Raw genomic sequence first — 23364 nt, forward strand, 5'->3', positions numbered from 1 at the left:
AGACGTGAACCTCATGGCTCTACCGCCTTCCTGGGATGGGACGTCCTGTGTGGCTGCTGCCCTGGGGGCATTCTGGGATTCCAGGCGACAGTCCTTCTCAGCGCTTCCCCGGGAGCGCGCCCAGCCCCGAGTTGCTGCCCAGGGTCTCATGCTGAGCGGGGGCTGCCTCTCAGGGGGCCCCACGTTGGGGGAGCCCTGCTTGTGGGCCCAGCCCTCCTCCAGTTCCTCTGGCTCCTGTGTCACCATAAGGGCTTCCTGACAGGCCCTTCCTCCCTGTTTGCTCCTCTTTTTAGGACAGCACAATGCCTGGAGCTTAGTCATGGCCAGGGCATACGTGTTGCATTAACAAAGTTATTAATTACCGGTTTCCTACAAGGCGAATTTCAGTCTACATCTTGCACGTGGGGCGAGAGAGCTGGCACTGGTCCGGGCGCTGGCCTTTGACGCCAGGTCCTCTGTCGTACCCAGAGGCGTTGACGTACTCCCGGCAGGGAGAGACCACAGTGGGGTGGGCTGTGTGGCTCCACCAGGCGGGTGTCCCTGGAGGGGCTGTCAGCAGGCTTTCTTGGGTGCCTTCCCATTGTGGGAGGCTGCTCAGCGGCAGGATCATCCTCTGCAGTGACCAGCTGTGTGGCATCCCGTGTAACTTCACCCTCCTGCTAGCCTCCTAAATGCAGCTTCAGTCATTTACCTAGAGCCACCCACCCCATGACGTTGACTTCTGAAAACCACCAGAGTTTTAAGTGAAATGTAAGTGAATGCATTTTACACATGTGAACAGAACAGTACTTTGATGATGACGAAGTTCCAGTGTTGAATGGCCCTTAGTTGCTCGCTTCCTGAATGTACCCCTCTGGCCTGCTTCCTCCCTGGACATGGAGCAGTTGGGGTGGGGGAGTGCAGGCTGGAAAGCTCCCCGGGGCAGCCGGGGCCAGCGGAGGGGAGAAAGGAGCATACATGTCAGCTGTAAGCCCCCGCTCCCCAGGGGTAGCAGCACAGACAGCCCCCGCTCCTCCAGGAGAGGAGTCCAGTCCACACAAAAGCCTGGGGTCCGCTTGGAAACCCTCGAGACTCTGCCCTCTGCCCTGACCCGCCCAGTCCTGAGTGTGGGGATGTGCCAGGCTCAGCGGGCTCCTCAGCCTCAGGAGGCCTTTTTCTCAGACAGACTCAGCAGCTTGGACCAGCCGTGGGCGAAAGTGGGGCTGCATCTGCCCACCCAGGGTCCCCTCAGCCTCTCCCCCTGCCCCCAAACCCTGCTCTGGGAGGCAGTCAGCGCTGGGGACCCCTGCAATGCGAACACAGGACTTGGAAATGGCTGCTGGATGCGCTCCTTGGCCCTGGACACACACCCAGCTGTGGCCCCGGCGTCCTCGAGGGAAGGACACATGAGTGCGTGAGATGTTCTGTGGGCACGGGATCGCAGTCCCAGGAAACCTGCACCACCCTCCCCCCAGTTCTCCCAGCCTGGCATCAAGAAAGACCAGGGGAGCTCTCACAGGCGGACGGAGCCCCCCAGCGACCTGGGTGCAGGGCCCACAGCAGGGCAGCCCGAGCCCTCCCTCAGACACCACAGACGTGGAATGTCCCTGCCCCGTGCTGGGTGACCTGACGGGTGCTGGGGGCTGTGCTGGGCGCCACAGGCTTTCTGCACTGGAGGGGCCGGAGCCAACGTGAGATCTGGTTGGGGGAGACATGCAGCGGGGTCCCATCGCCAGCCAGCCTTGTCCCTGGGGCCAGCCTTTCCTTAAGTCTGGCTCAGGCTTTGCGTCAGGGGGCAAGGTGACACATGTCCCCGAGCAGAGGAGCAAAGCAAAGCGGTCAGAGTGGATTTGTGTCTCCTGAGCACTGGGTGGGGGTCGATTTGGACCCCCACAGTTAGGACTGAGCCAAGGAGGCGCCCTGGCCACACTGAGGGTCCACGTCCGGGGTTGGGAGGAGCCACATGGTTTGGAGACAGAATCAGACCTCAGGCTCGTCCAAGGCAGCACTGCGGTCTCCTTCACCCTGGCTGGCGGGGTGTGGGCTGTGCGGCCCCTGGAAGTGACCGGGCGCCTCTGGGCACTCACCCTGTGACCACACGGCCAGCGCTGTCATCACCGTCATATGCATCAGGGTGACCTTCCCTGCCCAGCCTTCAACCCAGAAAGGACGACGGTTACACAACCCAGGCACGGGCACTGACGTTGTCCCTGTGACTGCAGCCTGTGTTCGGGAAGTCGAGTGTGGCCGGTGGAGACGTGGGGGGCAGGGAAGAGCACCCAGGCTGCGTTTCTGGAGGTGACACAGCAGCCCCGAGATGACATGTGCACTGGATGTTCTTGGGGCATGCAGGGCGGCAGGCAAGTGAGTCCGAGGCAGGAGCAGAGCCTCGGAGGTGAGCCTAGGGGCCAGGGGAGTGCGCAGCCCGGCATGTGTGCCGGGGGCCTGCACCGGCCAGGGCAGAGAATACGCTTGCAAAACTCAGCTGCAGTTTTCCCAATTTGATGGAAATTCCCAGACCACAGATCCAAGAAGTTCAGTGAGGCCGCAAGAACCCAAAACACAAAGCACCTCATAATCAAAACCAGTGATGAAGAGAAGCGCCTTTAAATATGCTCGAGAGGAGGGCTTTCCTTTCAAAGGACAAAGGGGAGACTGCGACAGACCCCTCCCCTCGGACACAGTGCAGGTGGGGCGGCAGGGAGCCCTGTCCGCCTGGGATACTGCGCCAGATGAGACAGGCTTCCAGCGATGGTGGCATAAAGCTGCCCAGACGCTCCAGAGCTGAGAACACGTCCCCAGCAGACCTGCCTGATCAGATACGCGGGGAGATTCGTAAGGCAGAAGGAAAACGATAGCGTGGCCACACAGGTGAGCGTGAGAGACACTTTTATTATTATCCAAATCCCTTTAAAAGGGAGTTGACTGCTTGCACTTAAAAACAAAGTCTGTGGTATCTATAACATAGACGTGTGGCAGTAACAGTGCAGAGGCCGAAAGAGGCAGGCACTGTGCCGCTGGGTCGTCCTGCGCCTGTCTGGAGGCGAGACCGCACCCCACGGACTGAGTCAGGTCCGGCGTCTGTGCACAAGCCCTGAAGCTGCCCCCTGGATGAAAAGACCCAGAGTGGTGACTGGTAAGAGAACAAAGGAGATGAGGTGGAATCATAACGTGTGTGCCATTAATCCAAAACGTGGCAGAGAAAAGGTGGACACAGGGAACAAAGGACAGATGATGGGGTGATAGACTAAAGTCCCCCACAGCAACAGTCACGCGAACAGTCTCATCACCCCCAGTTAAAAGCACATCGTCAAAAAAGATAAAAAATAAGGACCAACTATATGCTGCCCACAAGAAACGCGCTTTGAATATAAAGACACAAATGAAAAATAAGAGATGGAAGAAGAGACTCCATGCTAGCACTAGTGATTAGTAAGGTCAGGTGTCTGTGTTAATAACAAAGTAAATTTTGGAGTCAAGAATATTATCATAGATAAAGGAGGATCTTTCGTCATGATCCAGGAGTCACTTCATCCACAGAACATAACAGTACTAAAGGTTACAATGCTAATGATGGAGCTTAAAATACACGAAGCAAAAAAAACGCTAGAACTGCAGGAGATATTGACAAATCCATGCTCACAGTCAGATGCCAAGATCCCTGCTCAGCAATGGACAGAAGAACGTCACAGCCATCCTTGCTCTGGTTGAGTCTGTGGAACACTCCACCCAGGTCAAGATCCCTGTTCAGCGATGGACAGAAGAGCGTTGCAGTCATTCTGGCTTTATGTGGAACAGCCCACCCAGGCACACAGACCAGAGATAGACCACATTCTGGGCCATAAGCAAGCCCTCGATAAACTTAAATATCTCAAGTGTTACAAGATATGCTCTCCAACCATAAAGGAATTAAATTAGAACACAATAGAAGAACACTATCTAGAAAATCTCCAAATATTTGAAAATTCAGTAACACATTTCAAAATATCCCATGAATCGAAAAAAGAAATCATAAGAGAAATTTGAAAGTATGTTTCCATGAGTGGACAAAAAGCACAAATATAAAAATTTGGGGGATGCAGCTAAAGCCACACGTAGGGAGCAGCTTATAGAAATAAACATTTAGGCAAAAAGTAAGACTTTAAGTCCATGCCATTACTTTCTTTCTAAAGATACTGGAAGGGGCTTCCCAGGTGGCTCAGTGGTGAAGAATCCGTCTGCCAATGCAAGAGTTGCAGGAGACATGGGTTCGATCCCTGGGCCAGGAAGATCCCCTGGAGTAGGAAATGGCAACCCACTCCAGTATTCTTGCCTGGAAAATCCCATTGACGGAGGAGCATGGTGGGCTGCCATCCATATAGTTGCAGAGTCAGACACGACTGAGCGCACACGCAAGGACACTAGAAAAGAGGAGCAAGTGGGACCCTGCCACCGTGTGCCCAGTCTCAGGCCCGAGCAGAACTTGAAGACGAGAGGCGGGATGAGTGTGTCCGGCAGAAATCAGGTGCCCTGGGCGGGGGTGCAGGGTGAGACCCGGACTCAGGCGTCGTGGATGGTGTCAGCACAAAGTAGCATTTAGACCACTGCTGGACAGGCTTCCGGGGAGGCAGCGAGAAGAGCGCCCTGCCAGGTCTGAAGGGGGCCATATCTGCTTCTCCTCTTCTTCTCATCAAATGGAATAAAATGCATTAAATCCCCAGCGTGGGGAGGACGGAAGGAGGGGTCCTTGCCAGGATCTACCGGTTTCTGAGCGCCCAGCACAGGGAGGACTCTCTGATGACCCAGGCATCTGGCTGGGCCCCTAGGGGTGTGGCTGCTGCTTCTTGCCAAGCACCCCTGGCAGTCACAGGGGCGGAAGCAAGGCTGGCACGTGGGGTGGCCTCAGGTGGGAGGCGTCCCAAGCCTGGCAGGGCAGCCTGAGGATAGAGAGTCCTGCCTTCCCTGTGGCACAGGGCTGGCTCTTCAGGGTTGAGGGTGCCCCCGGTGGCCTTATCGGCTCCTGGGGCTGCTCCTGTCTGCAGCAGTCCATGGAGGCGAGGCCTGGGACGCCCGCTCCTGGCACGTGAGGCAGGCTGGCACTCACTGGCGCGTGTGATGGATGGCGGTTGACAGCCCGCAGCCTGGAGCACCCCTGGCACTCGCTGACCCACTTTCTCCTCCGTCGCTGGAACATTTACATAACAGATGGCCCCAGGGCCCTGCTGTCCGCCCCCAGAGGAGGTGATTCTAATTACACAGGAGGCAGAGGCACGTTGCTGGCCTGGCCGCCCTTGCTGGTTTGTGGGTGCCTGGCCGCCCTGTGCTGGTTTGTGGGTGCCTGTGTGCACACCCCAATCTCAGGGAGACTGTGTGGGGTTGCTGTGGGGTGTCTGCCCGGTGGGGAGTAGGTCTATTTGGCACCACTGTGATCCTCTGAACGAGACCATCCCCTCCTTTCTGGGTCCTTCTTACCCCTGCCCTGCTGCCTGCCCCATCCAGAGCTCTGCAGAGATGGAGCGCCCTCCCCACCCTCGGACACAGCAGCATGCGAGGCTGGTTGCTCAGACATGGCCAGTGAGGTTTTTATTTCAGTGTCAGTAACCCTGAGTGGTCGGTGGCTTCCGTACTGGTCAGTTAAGACAGAGCACATGAGTGTGTGAAGGTGATGTGTTTACACGCTGATGTGTTACATCACCTTGCACCAGCTTCCTCAGGACCTCTGCTCCTATGGGCGGGTGGGTGTCATGTCCCCCAGCAAGGGGGGCTTGTCCTCCGTCACCTGGCAGCTCTGCCCACTTCTCCGGTGAGCGAGGCTCCTCCTGGTCCTCTCCTGGACTTTTTGTGAAACCCCTGGGGCCCTGCCCCGGGCCAGTCATCCGGCATGGTCCCCCCGCCTGGCCTTTCCCCGTGTTCTGTCCACCAAGCGGTGCTCTGTGGTCAGAACCCTGTATCTGCTGCTTGGCCGAAGCCCTCCGCGCCAGCCGCCACCCGTGCACCCCACAGACACAGGCACAGAGACGCCTGATGGTGCTCCCGAAAGGCCGCAGCACCCAGCCCCTCCTGACCTGTCCCCACCGGTAGCATCACCTCTCATCCCTTTGTTCCGCGAGTCCCCTCCCGACACTGACCGCCCGATTCTGCCCTTGCCTCCCTGACCTCCGTCCAGTCCTCATCACTGGTCTCCTGTGGCTGCTCCACATCCTGCGGGAGGTGGCCTGTCCCTCGGACCTGGACTCTGTGCCCACCTTGCCTGGGGGGAGGTGCTCAGCTCTGTCCGCGGCAGTCAGGCCGGGTTCCATCAGCCGAGTCCCCTGCACACCCCTTGCGCTGTCCCCGTCCTTCAGCTCCCCTGTCTGTGACCGCGCCTTGTCTGCAGTCTTATACCGGAGCCTGGATGTTGCCTGGAGGGTGAGGTGCTGACCCAGGTCTCTGCAGGAAGCGTACAGTAAGCGGACCGTGATACCGGATGTAAGGCATTTTCTGAAAACTTGGTAAAGTGGGGGCACTCAGCCATTTCAGTTTGGTTAGTGGAGACGAATCCACTTTAGAAATTAGGACAACTAAGGAGTCTCGACTCTAGACCTACAGGGACATGGACAGGGACATGGATCTATGGTCTCCAAGTTTCTTAAGGCTGAAGGGAGTGTTCTGGCCCTGGTGTATTGGGCAGTGGGTAGAGTCAAGGTGGCAGCAGAACAGATAGCCCCCACACATGGAGGTCCCCAGGCTGACGGGGTCACCCCTTCCCCTCCAGCCACTCACGGTCCCTCGTCACAGAGGCGACACTGAGGCCCAGGGCCCTGCATTAGTCAGCAGGCAGGCCAGGTCAATCCCTAGCGGCCTTTCCCTGGGACCTGTCTCTCTGCCATGTGCCTGCAGCCCCTGCAGGGCCCACAGCTCAAGTTCCGGGGCGCCCTTCCCTCTCTTGTGTGGCTGGGTGCCCTGGATCCGTCTGCTCAGAGCCCTGCCTTTCACCCTCAACAGTGCAGGAGGCCGTAGCCCAGGCTCGACCTGGCCCGGTGGCGCAGACCCGACCCCTAATGTGAGCCCTCCCTTGCCAGGTGAAACCATCTGGGCCCCATCTGTCCTTCCTCACGGCGTCCCCGGCACCTTGAGCCACCACCCCCAGCTGCATTTTGGAAGAAAGATGGAGTCCAAAGTCTCAGAAGGTGGCCTGAACGTGACGCTGACCATCCGCCTGCTGATGCACGGGAAGGTATGGGCCTAGGGAGGTGGAGGCTGCCCCCGCAGGGGCTCGGTTCCGAACCAGGTTTCTTACAATTCCAAGTGATCACAAGCTTGCACAGCCGGTGCATCGCCGTCCCACTTCTGCTCCTCCTGGAGCCTCTCACGCCTGAGCCGCGCTGCTGCCCCAGCCTTGCCACGTCATGTGTGTTCTCTACGCCAGGGCACTCCCCTCCAGGACAGGACGCTGACTGACACCACCCCACTTGTGCCCGCCGCCTGTCACCCCAGGGCTTCCCTTCATTCAGCACTCCCCACACTCCCTGTGGCTTTTACCTTCGCGTTCCCATCCAGCTCTTTTGTAGAAACAATGCCCCTCACTCCCTCTTGTTGGCTTTTTCTGCTGTTTCCTCGCCGTTGGCAGGAGTGACCCAGAAGCCATCCTATCAGCCCAGATTTCAGGGCGTCACTTGGTGGGCGTGCCTGCGGGCATCCCTGCCTCCACGGTCATCAGGGGTCCTTGCTAGCGGCTGGTTAGGTGCTGCGTTACTGCCAGCGTGCCCCCTCACTTCACTCACAGCTCCTGGACGTGGGGTTCACTGTTTACTCCTGTCACCCCCACACTGTCCCTGTCCTGCTATCACTGGCTCTATGCTCATGTTGCCCCTGACTTGGCCATGGGTGTCGCACCATTCTGACAGCATCCCCTCTGGCGTAGAACACCGCTATCGCTCATCCTGCTTTTCTGCTGCTTCTGGAATTGGCCCAAAGACCCCGACTCCCCTGAGTGAGGCTGATGGGGTGGCCTTAAAAGCCCAGGTATGGGCACATGGGGGTGTCCATGGCTCTCGGGCTTCTGTGGGTCCCAGGCAGAGCTGGAGAAGGTGTGTTTGTATATATGCATGTGTGTCTGTGCACATTTACACACTACTGCTTTCCATGTTTATCTCTGTGCTGGGCCCCTGAGCTGACACCCCCTACTCCAGTCCAGCAGCACAGACTCGTCATGGGTCCGTGGTCCGACTGTGTGGGCAGCAGGAGGAACCTGGGGCCCCAGAGGCTCTGGCCTCGTGCCCGAGGCCCTGCTCTCCCTAGCTCTCTGGAAGCTGGAGCTCACACCTGGCACCCCCCTTTCTGTGGTGAAGGAAGGGTGACCACCTGCCTACTCCCGGGATGGGGTGACATTTGCTTAAGGTTGTCGGAGGCTGGGTGTGTACCACAGAGGACAATCTGCAGTCAGTTATACACCCCACTTCCAGCAGCAGCTGACACAGCGAGCACCCAACCCTACCCTGGGAGGTAAGGTACCCTGACCACCAAGGGAGCCCCCACCCAGCGTCTGGCCACCCCTGCTGCCCACAGCCCGCACCGTGGCCCCACAGCACAGACCCTCCCAGGGTCTGCCCCAGGACACTGTCATTGCTGAGTTCTTCACTGGAACAACCGAAGATGAGTTTAATTGTGGAGGCTGCTCTCTGCAGCTAAAAGCCAGTGCGTCCCTGGGCAGGGTTGCCCAGCGGGACCCGAGGGTTTGTCCTGGGTAAGGAGGTGCCATGATGGGCAATCCTGGTGGTGAGCATGTCTGAACCATCATGGGCCCCAGGCTTTAAAACCATGGCAGTGTGTTCAGCCATCTTTCGATGTTCTGTGTGTGTGTGTGTGTGTGTGTGTGTCTGCACGTGCATGCGCGTGCTCAGTCGCTCAATTGTATTTGACTCTTTGCAACCCTATGGACCACGGAGAAAGCAATGGCACCCCACTCCAGTACTCTTGCCTGGAAAATCCCATGGATGGAGGAACCTGTAGGCTTCAGTCCATGGGGTCGCTAAGAGTCGGACACGACTGAGCGACTTCACTTTTCATTTTTCACTTTCATACATTGGAGAAGGAAATGGCAACCCACTCTAGTGTTCTTGCCTGGAGAATCCCAGGGATGGGGGAGCCTGGTGGGCTGCCATCTATGGGGTCGCACAGGGTCAGATATGACTGAAGTGACTTAGCAGCAGCAGCAACCGTATGGACCATAGCCCACCAGGCTTCTCTGTCCATGGGATTCTTCAAGCAAGAATTCTCCAGGCAAATGGAATGGCTAGCCATTTCCTTCTCCAGGGGACCTTCCCGATCCAGGGTTCAAACCCTCATCTCTTGCAGCTCCTGCATTGGCAGGCAGGTTTTGTTTTGTTTTGTTTTTTGTTTTTGTTTCTTTTTTTTAAACCACTGAGCCACCTGGGAAGCCCCTTGCAATGTTCTACCTTTTTAAAAAAGGTCAAATAGCAGTAGCAGTAAATTTTTACATCACAAGGTCATCGAGGAAGATTTTACCTTCACCTGCTTCTTGCAGGCTCCCTTGAGGCCTAAATGCACAAGTGATGCCTGCCAATATGTTTGTCTAGAAGGCAGCTTGCCATTCCCTCTGTCTGTCTATCAGAGGCAGGGCAGCCCGTCACCCTGCCACCTCCTGGTCATCCGGCCTCCCCTGCCGCATGTGTCCCGGCCGGCGGGCGGCCTCCCGCGCTGGTCACAGGCGTCCTGCTCCCTCTGCTCTGACAGCACCTCTCTGTGCTTCCTTTCCTACAGGAAGTTGGCAGCATAATCGGAAAGGTAATTATTGAGTGAACTCTGCCTCTCTTGGGGTCTCAGGGGGAAGTGAGGCCCAGAGTGCCCTTGCTGGGGGTGGGCGCGCACCTGTGTGCCATGTGTGCAGAGTGGGTCCCTCCAGAATCCTGCCCCCTGCCTTCAGGCTGCACCCCCGAGACTGTCCCAGCACCTCCTGTTCTCTGGCCCTGCAGGTGCCAGGAGCCCTCCGCTGAGGCCACCCCATCCCCCAGGGCTCTGTCTGCCAGTCCTTCTACCCAAGTTTCACCCATACAAGTCCCCACGTCATTCCTGGGAGCAGTGTCCCGTCTCCAGCCTGGGTGTAATGAGTCCATTCGCACAGAAATGCTCCCAGGGAGAGCAAGCACTGGTGTGGAAGCCCATGCTTGTGGGCAGGCAGTCCAGGACCCCCTCCCCGAGTCCTGCGGCTGTCTAAGTCTCCCCGTTCCACATGGTCCCTGAACGGTGGGGGCACCCCCAGAGCCCAGAGTCAGGCTCTTTTTCACAAGCTGCTCTTTTTTGAGGGGTTGCCCATGGGCCTAGTCCCCACTTTGCCTGTGGTGAGGATGGAGGAGGGTGCAGACCTACCGGATCGAGCAGGTGCCCAGGTCAGGCGTGGAACCGCGTCAGGTCCACAGGGCCAGGCCCACCCAGCCTGCGGCCTGGGCCCTGGACAAGGGTGCAGGGAGGGTTGGGGGGGGTCGCCTGTGCCAGGCACCGAGTCCAGCTTCAAGTGCTGGGGTGTCCGGCCTCCCGGGCCTGTGGCAGAAGCCCGAGTGACCCCCTCCCTTGTCTGAACCTCTGTTCCAGAAAGGAGAGACCGTGAAGAAGATGCGTGAGGAGGTGAGTGGGCCCCCCTGAGCCCAGCGCCATTCCTGGGTGGGCGGGAAGGAGGAGACTGGGCCTCCTAGCAGCTTTGCACCCAGCCCCACGAGGCCTGGGCCCATCAGAAGCCCCATACACCAGGGACGAGAGTGAGGGGCGACCATGGGGAGCCCCCAGTGTGCACGCTGGTGGTTCAGGCCTCCTCCTGGATCATAGCCAGGTCATGGCCCGCTCATCAGGACAGGACTGGTCATCAGTGCTGAGGTTCGGGCGCCGCCAGCCTGCGGGCATCTCTGGTGGTCAGTAGGCCCAAGGACCCAGCCTGCTGCCGGCCCAGTAGCTTGAATCCAGTTTCTGAGGTTTGCTTGCCTTCCTCCCAGAGCGGGGCGAGAATCAACATCTCAGAGGGAAACTGCCCAGAGAGAATTGTGACCATCACGGGCCCCACGGATGCCATCTTCAAGGCCTTTGCCATGATCGCCTACAAGTTTGAAGAGGTAAGGGGTGCCTGGGGACCCCTGCTCTGAGCGAGGGGACCTCTCATTTCTTCTGCCTCCCCCGGGACCTCCCCACCAGTCTACCTGCTAACAGGCCAGCACCCCTCCTCCCTGAGGCCCACCTCCCTCACCGAGGGTTTCCCCCAGAGCACAAGCCCTCAGGGAAGGCCTGGTGCCTGGCAGCGAGGCAGCTGCATGGGGCCTCAGCCCTGTCCACAGTGGCTGACCCCTGGGGTGGGCAACCTGGCTCAGATGTGGGCAAAAGGAGCCCAGACGTGGGAACCAACAAACCTTTATGTGTCTGTGCACTTCTGTGTCCGTCTGCCAGTGGGTTAAACCTTAAGATGTTTATGTGTTTCTGATGTTTTTGACATCGCTTAGTTATTTGATATCTTTACTGAGAGGATGACCAAGTTGGGGAGTCAATCTTTCTGTCAAATGTATCACCCTCTGTCCAGGCCCCTTCTGTCCCACCAGGCCTGAAGGTCGGAGGTCAGAGCCTGAGTCTGGGCACCCTGGGCCCCATGCCCCACCCCACAGCAGCACAGTGGCGCTGGGACAGGCCTCCCTCTCCTCGTCACCCGAGCCGGGCCCAGCCTCGCAGGCCCTGCAACCAGCCCGGCCCGCCCCCTCCCCCAGCCCACGGCGAGCCTCACAGTGGTGTGCATGCCTGTCCCTCCCTAGGACATCATCAACTCCATGAGCAACAGTCCAGCCACCAGCAAGCCTCCGGTGACGCTGAGGCTGGTGGTCCCTGCCAGCCAGTGCGGGTCCCTGATTGGCAAAGGCGGCTCCAAGATCAAAGAGATCAGGGAGGTAACAGCCCTCCTCCCCCACCCCAGGGCCGCGAGCCGGGCCATTCAGGACACCCCTGGGCGGAGCACCGGCCCCCTCCCTGCCGACCCTGCAGCACGGAGCTGGGAACTGGGGAGGGGCGAGCACAAGGCAGAGTGACCAGGGGACCCCTGATGTGGGCGTCATGCACAGGCACCAGGCCTGACTCCTAGGACGGGGCCCTCGCGCATGGGCTCTGCCGCCCCAGTGAGGTGCCTGGGAGAACACTGAGCCACCCACTGGGGTGGAGGTCTCCTGAGGTGTGACCCCACACCCACATGTTCATCTCCCAAGGAAAGCCTTCCTCTCTCAAGGGAGGGCAGCCCCCGGCCTGACTCCCTCCAGGAAAGACGGCCATATAGTTCAGGCCCCAAGACTGGAGTCCATCCTTGTCTGAGACTTCAAACTCCACAGAGAAGGAGAATTCCACATACGTGGGGAATAAACCTGACTGCTGAGATGCCCCTCCCTCCACCCAGCATCACCCCTCCAACACAGGTCCATGCTGGTAGCAGTGGGCTGAGCCAGATGGGTGTGGCTGCCCATGGGTGCTCCAGGCGGAGCATGCAGCAGGCATGGAGGGGTGACCTGAGGCAGCGCCTCGTGGGCATCCCGAGGGCAGTCAGGACGTGTTGCTCCAGTGCACGCCGCCCACCTCAGCAGGGCCCCATCCAACATCCAGTCTCTCCAGTCCACAGGTGCCCAGGTCCAGGTGGCCGGGGACATGCTGCCCAACTCCACGGAGCGGGCAGTGACCATCTCGGGGACCCCGGACGCCATCATCCAGTGTGTCAAGCAGATCTGTGTGGTCATGCTGGAGGTACAGTCTGTCCGCAAGTCCGGGCTCCTCGCCCGCCTGCCCCTCTCTACACCTGGCCCTGCTTTCTGAGTCCTGGAGGTTCTCGGGTGCCCTGAGGATTCATTTGGTCAACGTTGCCTGGACTGGGCCTCAGGAATGGGCCCACGCCCCTGACCCAGGCTCAAGGCAACTTGAGTAAAAGAGCTGTGCAGAGTGTGTGGGCACCGTGGGAGGGCTGCCAGCTCCGCCACCTCAGGATGGGATCTCATCTTCACTGGGGATTTGGGGAGAGAACAGAGAAGGTGGTGGGGACACGGGCCCTGCCAAAATCTATGGAGTTGAATGAAGAGTCCACGCAAAGGGGCAGGCCTTAAGGTGCACCTGTGTCCTGAAGACAGGTCTGTGCTAAAGACAAGCGTGCACTGGACACAGGTGTGCACGGGAGGCAGCTGTGCCTTGGCGGCTGGTGTGTTGGAGACAGGTCTGCACTGCATGCAGGTATGCACTGAAGTAGGTGTGCACTGGAGTCAGATGTGCACTAGGGACAGGTGTTTACCTGTGGCCGGTGTGCACTGGATGCAGGTGTGCCCTGGAGGTAGGTGTGCACTAGAAACAGGTGTGGCCTAAAGGCAGTTTTGTGCTGGAAACAGGTGTGCACTGGAGTCAGTTTTGTGCTGGAAACAGGTGTGCACTGGAGGCAGTTTTGCACTAAAACAGGTGCCCACTGGGGGCAGGTGTGCACGGAAGACAGGTGTGTGTGGAATCAGGTGTGCATCGGTGGCAGGTTTGTACACGAGACAAATGTGCACTGAAGACAGGCCTGCACTGGTGTCAGACGTGAACTGGAGATAGGTGTACACTGTTGGCAGGTGTGAAATGACGTGTACTGGAGTCAGGAGTGCCCTGGAGGCAGGTGTACTTGGAGACAGGTGTGCTCTGCTGCAGATGTGCCCTGGAGGCATGTCAGGGCTGGAGATGCAGCTGGAGTGGAGTGGCCACACCGTCTCCAGGACACCGTCTCCAGGACACCCTGGCTGGACCATGTGCAGGCCCCAGAGACACTGCTGAGGTACAGCATGCTATACTTATGAAAAGCACAGGAAAACACCCAAATTGTGAAAACAGAAAGGAGTGAAGAAAAGGATTAGCCAAAGGAGAAGCAAGGAAGGTGCAGCTGAGCAGGAAGGAACCTCTCTTAAAGTTCTGAGGAAAATTCCAAGATTTAAGTTTCAGTTCATACACAAACTGCTACAAGATTAACTAAAGTTGTCAATAATAGTTGCTGGTCTTTTTTAAGCTGAAGTGAAGTCATCATGCTTCTAACGGAAGGTTTCACTCGCTGTGCTGGTTGCCTGGCCATCAGGCCCTCCTCCCCCACAATGAAGCCCATGGAGGGTCCACCCTGGCTGATGCTGTCCCGCTCAGATGGTAGCCGCGGGGGCAGCAGGGACTCTCCCTCTTCTGTACTTGACCTGGTGCAAAAGCACCATGTCTGACTTCTTCGAAAAAGTTGGTATTGGTTTTATTTTCCTGAAGTGTGATATCTGGAAGTCAAAAAGATTTTCCTGCACATTTTTTTCTGCAGCATCCCCCCACCACTGGTTCTGGTTATGAACAGTGTCCTCCTCAATCCTGGTGCTGGGGCCACAAGTGGCCAAGAGGGCAGGTGGCCAGCAGGGCCTGGCACCCCTAGTGTGGCAGACACCCCGGAAGGGAGGAAGCCCATGCCGGCCTAGTGGGTGGCAGGTGTCACGTGGGGGTGCAGGGCAGAGATGTGAGCCACCCTAGGAAGATGAGGTCTGAGCAGGACACATGGTCTCCTCAAGACTCCTCACATGCGGCCTTGCCTATGCCGTGTCCATGGTCAGACGTGGCCCCACAGAAGAGCCTGGCTGTAGTTGCTTGTGCCCCCGGGGCCGTGAGAGGCAGACTGAAACACACAGGCGAGTGTGATGGGTCCTTGTGGAGGTGGGGGGAACGAGGCCTCCTGTCATTGGTGTCACAGGGCTCCCAGGAGCGGCTGCTTACTGGGGAGGGAGCACTCTCACACCCAGAGGCCCCTGGCCTGGTGTTAAATGAAGAGTGCATGGAGTTTTGAGCTCTGGGGTGGACCTCCACCTAAGAAATCCCCACCACAGGAGCGCAGGGCTGCTGGAGGTGTGGCAAGTTAGGTGGAGAACAGGAGTGTCAGGGCCCCCGGGGAGGTGTGCTCCGAAGGCCTCCCTCCACCAGAAGTCAGAGGGGATGGGAGCTAGACATCAGGGCTGGTGGAGTGTGGGTGCTGCTGGTGGTGGGGTCAGAGGGCACCATGGAGCAAGGGTGATGGCCAAGGCTGAGCAGCACAGAGTCCAGCCCACCTCTGGGACGGAGTGGGGGCAGCAGTGGACTGAGTCCTCTGCCCGCGCCACAGTGGGAATGACCATTCAGTGTAGTCACGCTTCCCTCCTGGTGACCACGAGGCACCCTGGGACTGCAGGGAATCCCCTGCGAGGCGCCTGGTCACAACCAAGTGCGAGCCAGAGACAGAGAGACAGAAGCCTTCCTTTACCCAAACACAGGTCCTTGAAGCAGCCTCTCTGCGTCACACAAGGTCACACAGCACATCCAAGGTCACACAGCACATCCAAGGTCATACAATGTGTCTAAGGTCACACAGCACAGCCAAGGTCACACAGCACAGCCAAGGTCACACAATGTGTCTAAAGTCACACAGCACAGCCAAGGTCACACAGCACAGCCAAGGTCATACAATGTGTCTAAGGTCACACAGCACAGCCAAGGTCACACAGCACAGCCAAGGTCACACAATGTGTCTAAGGTCACACAGCACACCCAAGGTCACACAGCACATCCAAGGTCACACAATGTGTCTAAGGTCACACAGCACACCCAAGGTCACATGGACATCCAAGGTCACACAATATGTTCAAGATCACACAACACAGCCAAGGTCACAGTACATCCAAGGTCAGACAGCATAACCAGGGTCACAGAGCACAGTTAAGGTCACACAGCACATCCAAGGCCATACAGCATGTCCAAGGTCACATAGCACAGCCAAGATCATACAGCTGTGTTCAAGGTCACATGGACTTCCAAGGTCACACGGTGTATTCAAGATCACATAGTGCATCCAAGGTCACACACATTCACAGGTCACACAGCATAACAAAGTTCATACAGTGCATTCAAGGTCCCACAGCATAACCAAGGTTGCACACGTTCAAGGTCACAGTGTGTCCAAGGTCACACAGCATGTTCAAGGTCACACAGCACAGCCAAGGTCACACCACTGTGTTCAAGGTCATACAACACATTCAAGGTCATACTGTGTTCAAGGTTGCAGTAGCAGGCCAAGGTTACACGATGTATTCAAGGTCACATGGTGTGGCCTGGGCTGCAGAGTTGAAGCCACCAGCCAGTCTGTGGTCCCCACATCCCTGCATGTGCCTCTGGTGGGGGTGCTCTGAAGTCACACTGCCTGGCAGAGGCATGGGCAGGGCCTAGGAGGGCAGTGGCCTCAGGAGCTCCCTGCAGGGACAGGCTGCTCTGGTCCCCAGGCTCTGCCCCGGGCTGGTGGTGCAGCTGACTTGGGGCTCCAACAACAGCCAGGCCCAGCCCCGTGGACTCTGTCCCCAGGGCTGATAGTTGCCCGGGCAGTGGCTGGCAGCGGGCATGATTGCTTCTGACCCAGGGGTTAGGCTGACATCGTCAGACCCTGGCATACCTCTGGTACCTGAGAATATCGTGTACCCCAAGACACGAATCCTAAACTTTTGGACACAGAATAGTGGAAGGAAATTATAGCAGATCTCATCACAGCTGTGGACTCTTTCATTTGGGCTCTGAGGTATATTAAATGATGACTCTTCTGTCAGTAGTGAAGTTGGATGTTTCTAACTTTGCTGAGATGAGGCCATCTGAACATCAGTCCAGGCCAAGCGGAGCTCCATCCTGGGCACACAGTCCCAGGGCTCTTCCCGAGGACTGAGGGCAGAGGCGTCCCCTCCGAGCTCGGCTCCAGGGGAGGGTGGCGTGCAGGCAGGGCCGCTCCTGCCCCCCCGCCCGCTGCCTCCTGCTGGGGGCTGTGTCTAGGGTGGTGGCTCCTGGAGGACCCGGGGGCTGGGAACGCTGGGCGGCACAGTGGGTGGGGCTCGGAAGGAGGCCTCACGACTGTTGGGCTGCGAGGCCACTCTAACACTCTGTCTCCCTCTCCTGTCCCTTTTCCTAGTCCCCACCGAAAGGTGCCACCATTCCCTACCGCCCAAAGCCCGCCTCCACCCCTGTCATTTTTGCAGGTGGTCAGGTAAGAGCCGACCCGCTCGCGGCCTCCACTGCCAACCTCAGCCTTTTACTGCAGCCCCCGCCGCTGCCCGTTAGTGCACTCAGGTTTTCTCCCCCTCACGTGCACGTCTCCCCCACCCACGCGGGACGCAGAGCTCTCCCCCCCATGGCCTGGCCGGGGCTGAGCGTGGGCCCCGCGTGAGGCTGCCAGGCCGCGTCTGCACACAGAAGGGGCCCAGGAGGACCCTGGTCTGGGCCCAGGACTGTGCAGTTGGGCAGCACCGCCCAGTCTAGTTCCCTGGTACTTTTAGGAAGCTCAGAGGGAAGAAGGGTCGGGGGTATTGCCAGGGGTCTTAGGACTCAGAGTTGAGATGACTGCAACTGTAAAAACTGGCCCATTTCCCCCTGAGACACGCATTCCCACACACATGTCCCTCCCAGTAGCACGTGAGGGACAAGAGGAGGATGAAGGAGGCCCAGCTGGGCCTCCCAGTTACTCGGATGGTCTGCGCCCTCCCCCATCCCCACACTGGCCGCAGGCCCAGGAGGCTGGGCACAGCCTCACTGCACACCTGGGGTTTGGGCAAGAGCCCCTGACCCTTCTCTCCCATCAGGAGGGGGTTGTGGCGGTTTCTGTCTTCAGCCAGTGGTTGGCCAAGTGGGGCCGACGGGGGGCCCTGCCGCGTCTCCTGCCTTTGGGCACCGGCCTTCACGGCCGGGTCACCGCAGCTTCGGTAAAGGACTTTGCACACGCAGGCCAGTAGTACCAGGGGGAGCTCTGCGTCCGGGCGGCGGTGCTGTGTGTTGGTTCAGGGAGAGTGAAGACGGAGGCCCTGGGTGCCCCAGGGCGGGGGAGGGGCTGAGAAGGAAAAGAGGCAAATGCAGGTTGCCCATGTCTTCCCGCACTGCCCTGCTCTGCTCTGTAAGGGAGCCTCATCAGGTGGCCCCTTCCCGTCCCCAGCCTCCCACCCCTCCCCCCAGCCCTCCCCCGCCACCCTCCCTCAACTCTCCCCTCTCCCCCATCCCTGTGCAGCAACAGCTGGGGCCCTGCTCCTGCAGCCGCCTTTGGGGTGCTTCCCCCGGGGAGGGAGGCAGCAGTTCCCACGGCCCGTGGCTCAGGGTGACCACAGAGGGCCGGCCCTATTCAGAGCTCCTCTCCTTGCCAGCGTCCAGGTCAGTGGGCAGGTTAGTTACCTGCCAGGCCTTGGCCCCAGCGTGCGTGCAGGCAAGCCTGTGACGATTCCCGGTGGTAAAGCATGGGCTTTACTCAGAAGGGAGGCACATTGACAAGAGCTGGAGTCCGGGTAGCCTCCTGGATGTCGCCTACCCCCAGGCGGGGCAGCAAGGTCACCGCCCCTGCGGGAGAGCAGCGCCTTAACCCAGCCCCTGTGCCTGGGGGACAGCACAAGTGGCCAGTGACTGGTCTTGTTCGTCAGCACCCATACACGGGCGGAGGAGCCCGTGTACCAGGCCCTGGCCCCCACACCCGAGTGCAGGATACGCTGCACGCCCAGCTTCAGAGCCTCTCAGCCAGACCTTTCCTGGGAAGTACTGACTGGGCCCCTGCTGCAGAAAGGCGGCTCCTGCCTCCCCAGTAGGTTCAGACCCTAGAGTCTGTCCAGACAGAACCTACTGCCTGGGCTCGTCTCCTCCTATGTTCTTGAGAGGATGGTGGGTGGCTGTGCACTTTGAATAGCACTAGCAACCCTGACACCTGAGTGAGGAAAAGGTGTCAGAAACTGAGAGTGCCTGGGGTGGAGAACTGCAAGTCGGAGTGCGTGGGCAGTGCCCTTCCAGGGCCTGTCTTACCCAGGGACACAGTGGCGCAGTGCATAGTGGCATCTATACGACGCCTGCAGATGGGCCTCAAGGTCCCGCGGCCCCGGGCACGCACAGGCTCCCCCGGGCTCACCGTCTCTGGTCAGGCTGCTTTCCTTCACTGTGAGGAGCCAGGCCTCACCCGACAGGGCTCCGCACCCACCCCACCGGTGGGCGAGTGTGGCTCTGCAACACGCTCCCACATCCCAAGTCCCGGTGAAAGCCTTTGTCTTCACTCTCCCTCGACTCTGTGTGGTTTGTTTGTTGATTGGCCACGAGTTTCTGGAAGAATCTTTGCTGAGGGACTGTGGATCAGGGGGCTGGGTGTGGGAGAGGCTGCGGGTCCCACACTCTTGCTGTGGCTGCTCCGTGTCACCGTAACAAAGGCAAGTGACACGATGAAGCCCAGCGAGACTCCCCTAGGGGCCGTACCACCAAGCGTGTGCTGCGCCCGGTCCCCTGGGGCCGGCAGACGCTCGCCAACCTGCGGCTGATTTGGGCGCATTTCTTAAGTGGACATTTGCAAAGTGGGGTTTGAGTCACCTTTTAAAGATTTCTGTTTTATTGTTTGGTTTTCTTGGGATAAGTTATTTCCTGAAAGTGTGTGCTCTGATGGCCGATTAAACTCTCCAGCGTTAATAACCATCAGTCCCCAGCAGGGGTCGACTGGATGGCACGTAGCTATTTCCTATTGAGAAACAACAGGGTTGGAGGTATTCCACCTGGTCCCTCCACCCTGCCTCCACCCTGCATGTCTGGTTCTAGGTCCCGCCACAGGGGACACGGGACCCCCGCCCCCAGTTTCCGGAAGGAGGGATCACCTCTCCTATGTGAAGGGGAAAGCCTTAACCAGAGCGTCGGGGCCCGCTGGCAGGGGAGCCCGCCCCAGGGGGCCCTCGTTCTGTGAGGGCATGCGGTGAGGGGACGTGTGGCCGCTGCTTCGCGAGCTGACGGTGTCTCTCTCTCTCCAGGCCTACACGATCCAGGGACAGTACGCCATCCCCCACCCAGATGTGAGTTTTCACTCTGCCCCTTCACCTCCTCTCGTCACCACTTCCTCCTCCCTGCATGCTGCTGTCAGTCGCTACTAATATTAATATTACACAATAATATTAATACGTTCTCCGTGTTCCTGACCTCTGTCGTATCCATATGGCCCTGAGTAACCTTTAACCTCTTAGCACTAATTCTCCCACCTGGAGGACTTGGCCTGGTGTCAAATTGTCCTAAGTGTGGCTGCCGTCCAGCTGTTCCTCCACACCCGCCCTGGTGGGTGGGGACAGCTCAGGCCCTGTGTGCACCTGTCCAGGCAGGTGACGTGCCATCAGCAGCTGTGCTGGGACACCTTGGACGGGCATTGGAACCTTTGGTGAAGCTGTGCGCTCCCTTTCAGCCCCAGTTGGACCAAAGTCCCTGCGCCCACGAGAGCCCGGCCATCAGAAGCCCATAGAGCAGACAAAGCTATGTTCTCGTGTTATGACACATTCCACACCCAGGGCTGCTCCGGACTGTGTTCCAGTCTGAGTGTGGCACTGCTGCTGGGGGGCTGGGCACCCTGAGAGCCACGCAGGGAGAACCTCGGGGCCACAGGGCTGCAGATGCAATGTGGCAGTGCAATCGGCCCCGCTGGTCCCGGAGGAAGGCGCGCTGCGGGGAGGAGGGGAGGGAACGGGCTCGTGTGCTGCTGCCCCAGCTGCAGCGAGCGAGATCCCACCTGAGATGTGTCCTCTGTGCTGGGAGGATGCGTCCATGTGCTGCTTTGTTAGAGCCAGGGGGTAGGGGTGGGGGTTTGCCCAGGCAAAGGGGCCGCGGGGGACCGTGATGCCCGCCCATCTTCTGCAGACCCTCGCTTTTTTGAATTGGCAGCTTCAGAGCCAGTTGCCTAAGACACAGAGCAAGGCAGGGAGGGTTTTAAGAATCAACTGACGCTAAGTACGTGTATGTGTGTGTGTTGAAAGCACAGAGATTCAATTCACCATCATTGCAGGAAATTTCTATTGAGTAGAAAAGAAATAGTTTTATCTTTTAAAAATCCTCATAAGCAACAAGTCAGATGGCAGAGAAGCTGATGGACGCAGGGCTGGGGGACCGCCCCCACGCCACGTGGGGCTGCCTGCCCTCTTCGTCCCACTGACCATCGTTGGCTGTGACCCGGGGAAGGTGGGGTGCTAGAGCCTGGGGTGGGGGAGGGTGCGTCTCCATGCAGAGTGAGCGCTCGTAGTGCCGGGGGGGGGTGTCTGTGAACCCCAATAGTGCACCCGCAGGGGTGGCAGAGGTTAGAGTGGAAGCCAGTTTCTGGGGTGGCACAGCCTTTGTTCCCCACGGCTGGCAGTCTCTTGCCTTCGGAAGAGCATCTGTACAAAAGCACATTCAGAACTCAGCACACAGCAACCTGGGTCAGAGGGGCCAGTTTACCCCAGTGCAGCTCGGACCCGGACCCAAGGCTCAGACGTGCAGCGCTGAGCGGGGCCTGTGCTCCCGACTGAGGCCTCACATGCAGGCTGCCGATACCCAGGGGCAAAGGCGCCTAGCGAGGGACTTCGATTGGTTTGGTGGATTGGTTTTTGTATCAGTCGGTTGTTTTGCTCTTTCATGTGATGTTCTCAGTATCTCTTAAAAATGGGTAGTTTCAGGGTTTGTTTTTTTTAAATTTTAAACTAATGTATAGCTGCTGTTACATAGTTGCCTTGAGGGCTTCTGTGAGGGCCCCCTCTTCCTCCAGACCTGCATGTGCCCTGGAGCAGCTGTTGGGAAGAGAGCAGGACTCTGATAAAATGTTTCTCCTGCAGAGCAGAGAGTTGACAGCTTGAACTATCACTGACAGAGTCTGTTCCAAACAAACAGTAACGAGTGATGATGGCCAGGAAGGCAGTTTCATCTGAGCTTAATACTCAGTAGGATTTTTTTTTAAACTTTATTTCTTAGAGCAGACTTCCCTGGTAGCTCAGACGGTAGTGTCTGCCTACAATTCGGGAGACCTGGGTTCAAACCCTGGATTGGGAAGATCTCCTGGAGAAGGCACTGGCAACCCACTCCAGTATTCTTGCCTAGAAAATCCCATGGACGAAGGAGCCCTGTAGGCTACAGTCCATGGGGCCGCGAAGAGTCAGACATGACTGAGCGACTTCACTTCCACTTTTCTTAGAGCGCAAATATGATAATTTTAGAAAGTACTAATTTATTTTACAAGATAACTGAATACACCATTTAAACATTTCAACCCCAGTGACTGACACAGTCATCTTCCTGAATCAGGCATAGACCACGAGGAAATACGTTTCCTGCAGCGTTTCTTCATGTAGAATTAAAGCATGTGCAGTTTTTCCTGCTTTCCGGTTTACCCTACTTGAGAATTAGGGCCCCACCCTCACCAGTCTTCCTCCAGGTCCTCACCAGGCTCAGGCCTTGTTTCACCAGAATCCTCCTGGGACTCATAGCTCTCAGGCATTCTGAGAGGCCAGGGACGGCTGGGTGGCTGGCATGGGTCATGGCCGGTGGCCTCGGTCACAGCCGGTGGCCATAGATTACGGCTAGCAGTGGAAATGCTCCAGGACAACTGCCTACTCCCCAATGTGTCCTGCTCGAGGGGTCAGAAGTTGTTTCAGACACAAGGGAGGACGACGGCAGCCACGACTCAGGATGTGAGAGCAGATGCAGAGCATCATCACCACTGTCTCCCACCTCCACTCTTCCTGCCCCTGTGCTGATTATACCAGGAAGGAACTGTTTTCTTCCGGGAGAAGTGAGTCACCCTCAAGCACCCCACACATGAGGATCTTATATCTAGTCTTCAGAGTTCCCAAGTAACTCCCTGGCTCAGCATCCCCTCCTTAGAGGGGCCTAGAAGCAAGCAGGATTGAGATCAGAAGTTGGGCTGGACCAACGGGAGCCTGGGTGGACACCGTCCCCCGGGGTTCACAGGGAGGACATGGAGCTTCATGGAGAGAGCTCCAGAGCTGGGGTCCAGGAGCAGCAGAGCTGTGGGTCCCCATGATGCTGGGTCTCAGCAGACGTATTGAGTACCTGGGGGTAGGTGGGTGCTGTGGGTCCCCACAATGCTGGGTTTCAGGAGAGGTATTGAGTACCTGGGGGAAGGTGGGCGCTGTTTTGGCCAGGTCATTGCTTAGCAAGTAAGCAGTGGGGAAATTGGAAACACGTGTGTTATAGTGAGTGGCGGAAACCAGTGGATCCTATGCAGACGGTGGTCCCTGGGACCCCCCTCACAGTGGACGCAGCTAGGACAGAGCACCTTCCCCGCCTGCCTTCTCGGTATCCCCCCAGTCTCCCAGGGAGAGCACTGCTGAGAGGGACCTGCATGGCTGCCCTGCTGATGCCCACACCTCTGGCTCTTTTTGGTGGTGGGGAGGCACCCTCAGCCTCACCTGCTGCAGAGAAGCTAAAAGGGCAGGTTAACTCCCCTCCCCACCCCTCCTCCAGGTTGCACACCCTCTCTGGCTGAGCTGAGCTTCTTTTCAGTGGCAGGGCTCTCAGCCCTCCCCTCGCAGAATCAGAACCTGGATTTTCACAAGACCCTGGATGACTTGTGTGCACGAAGGACTGAGAAGGAAG

The 23364-nt window shown here is 58.2% G+C and overlaps 1 protein-coding gene across 12 annotated transcripts in view; it reads left to right on the top strand.

The window, feature by feature from the left end:
- Window positions 1–23364, top strand: part of PCBP3 (poly(rC) binding protein 3) — a 219397-nt gene that overhangs the window by 184790 nt on the left and 11243 nt on the right. For 9 of the 12 annotated variants that reach the window (XM_065943010.1, XM_065943009.1, XM_065943008.1 and 6 more), the window contains 8 exons: window positions 7020–7174; window positions 9721–9744; window positions 10549–10581; window positions 10944–11060; window positions 11745–11876; window positions 12586–12714; window positions 16925–16999; window positions 19767–19808. In XM_065943010.1, coding sequence (XP_065799082.1) covers window positions 7020–7174; window positions 9721–9744; window positions 10549–10581; window positions 10944–11060; window positions 11745–11876; window positions 12586–12714; window positions 16925–16999; window positions 19767–19808 — 707 coding nt within the window. The remainder of the gene's footprint in view (window positions 1–7019; window positions 7175–9720; window positions 9745–10548; window positions 10582–10943; window positions 11061–11744; window positions 11877–12585; window positions 12715–16924; window positions 17000–19766; window positions 19809–23364) is intronic. The other 3 variants (XM_065943017.1, XM_065943018.1, XM_065943014.1) reach the window with 2 other exon arrangements.

This window comes from Muntiacus reevesi, chromosome 8, assembly GCF_963930625.1.
Source record: "Muntiacus reevesi chromosome 8, mMunRee1.1, whole genome shotgun sequence".
In the NCBI taxonomy this organism is placed as follows: domain Eukaryota; kingdom Metazoa; phylum Chordata; class Mammalia; order Artiodactyla; family Cervidae; genus Muntiacus; species Muntiacus reevesi.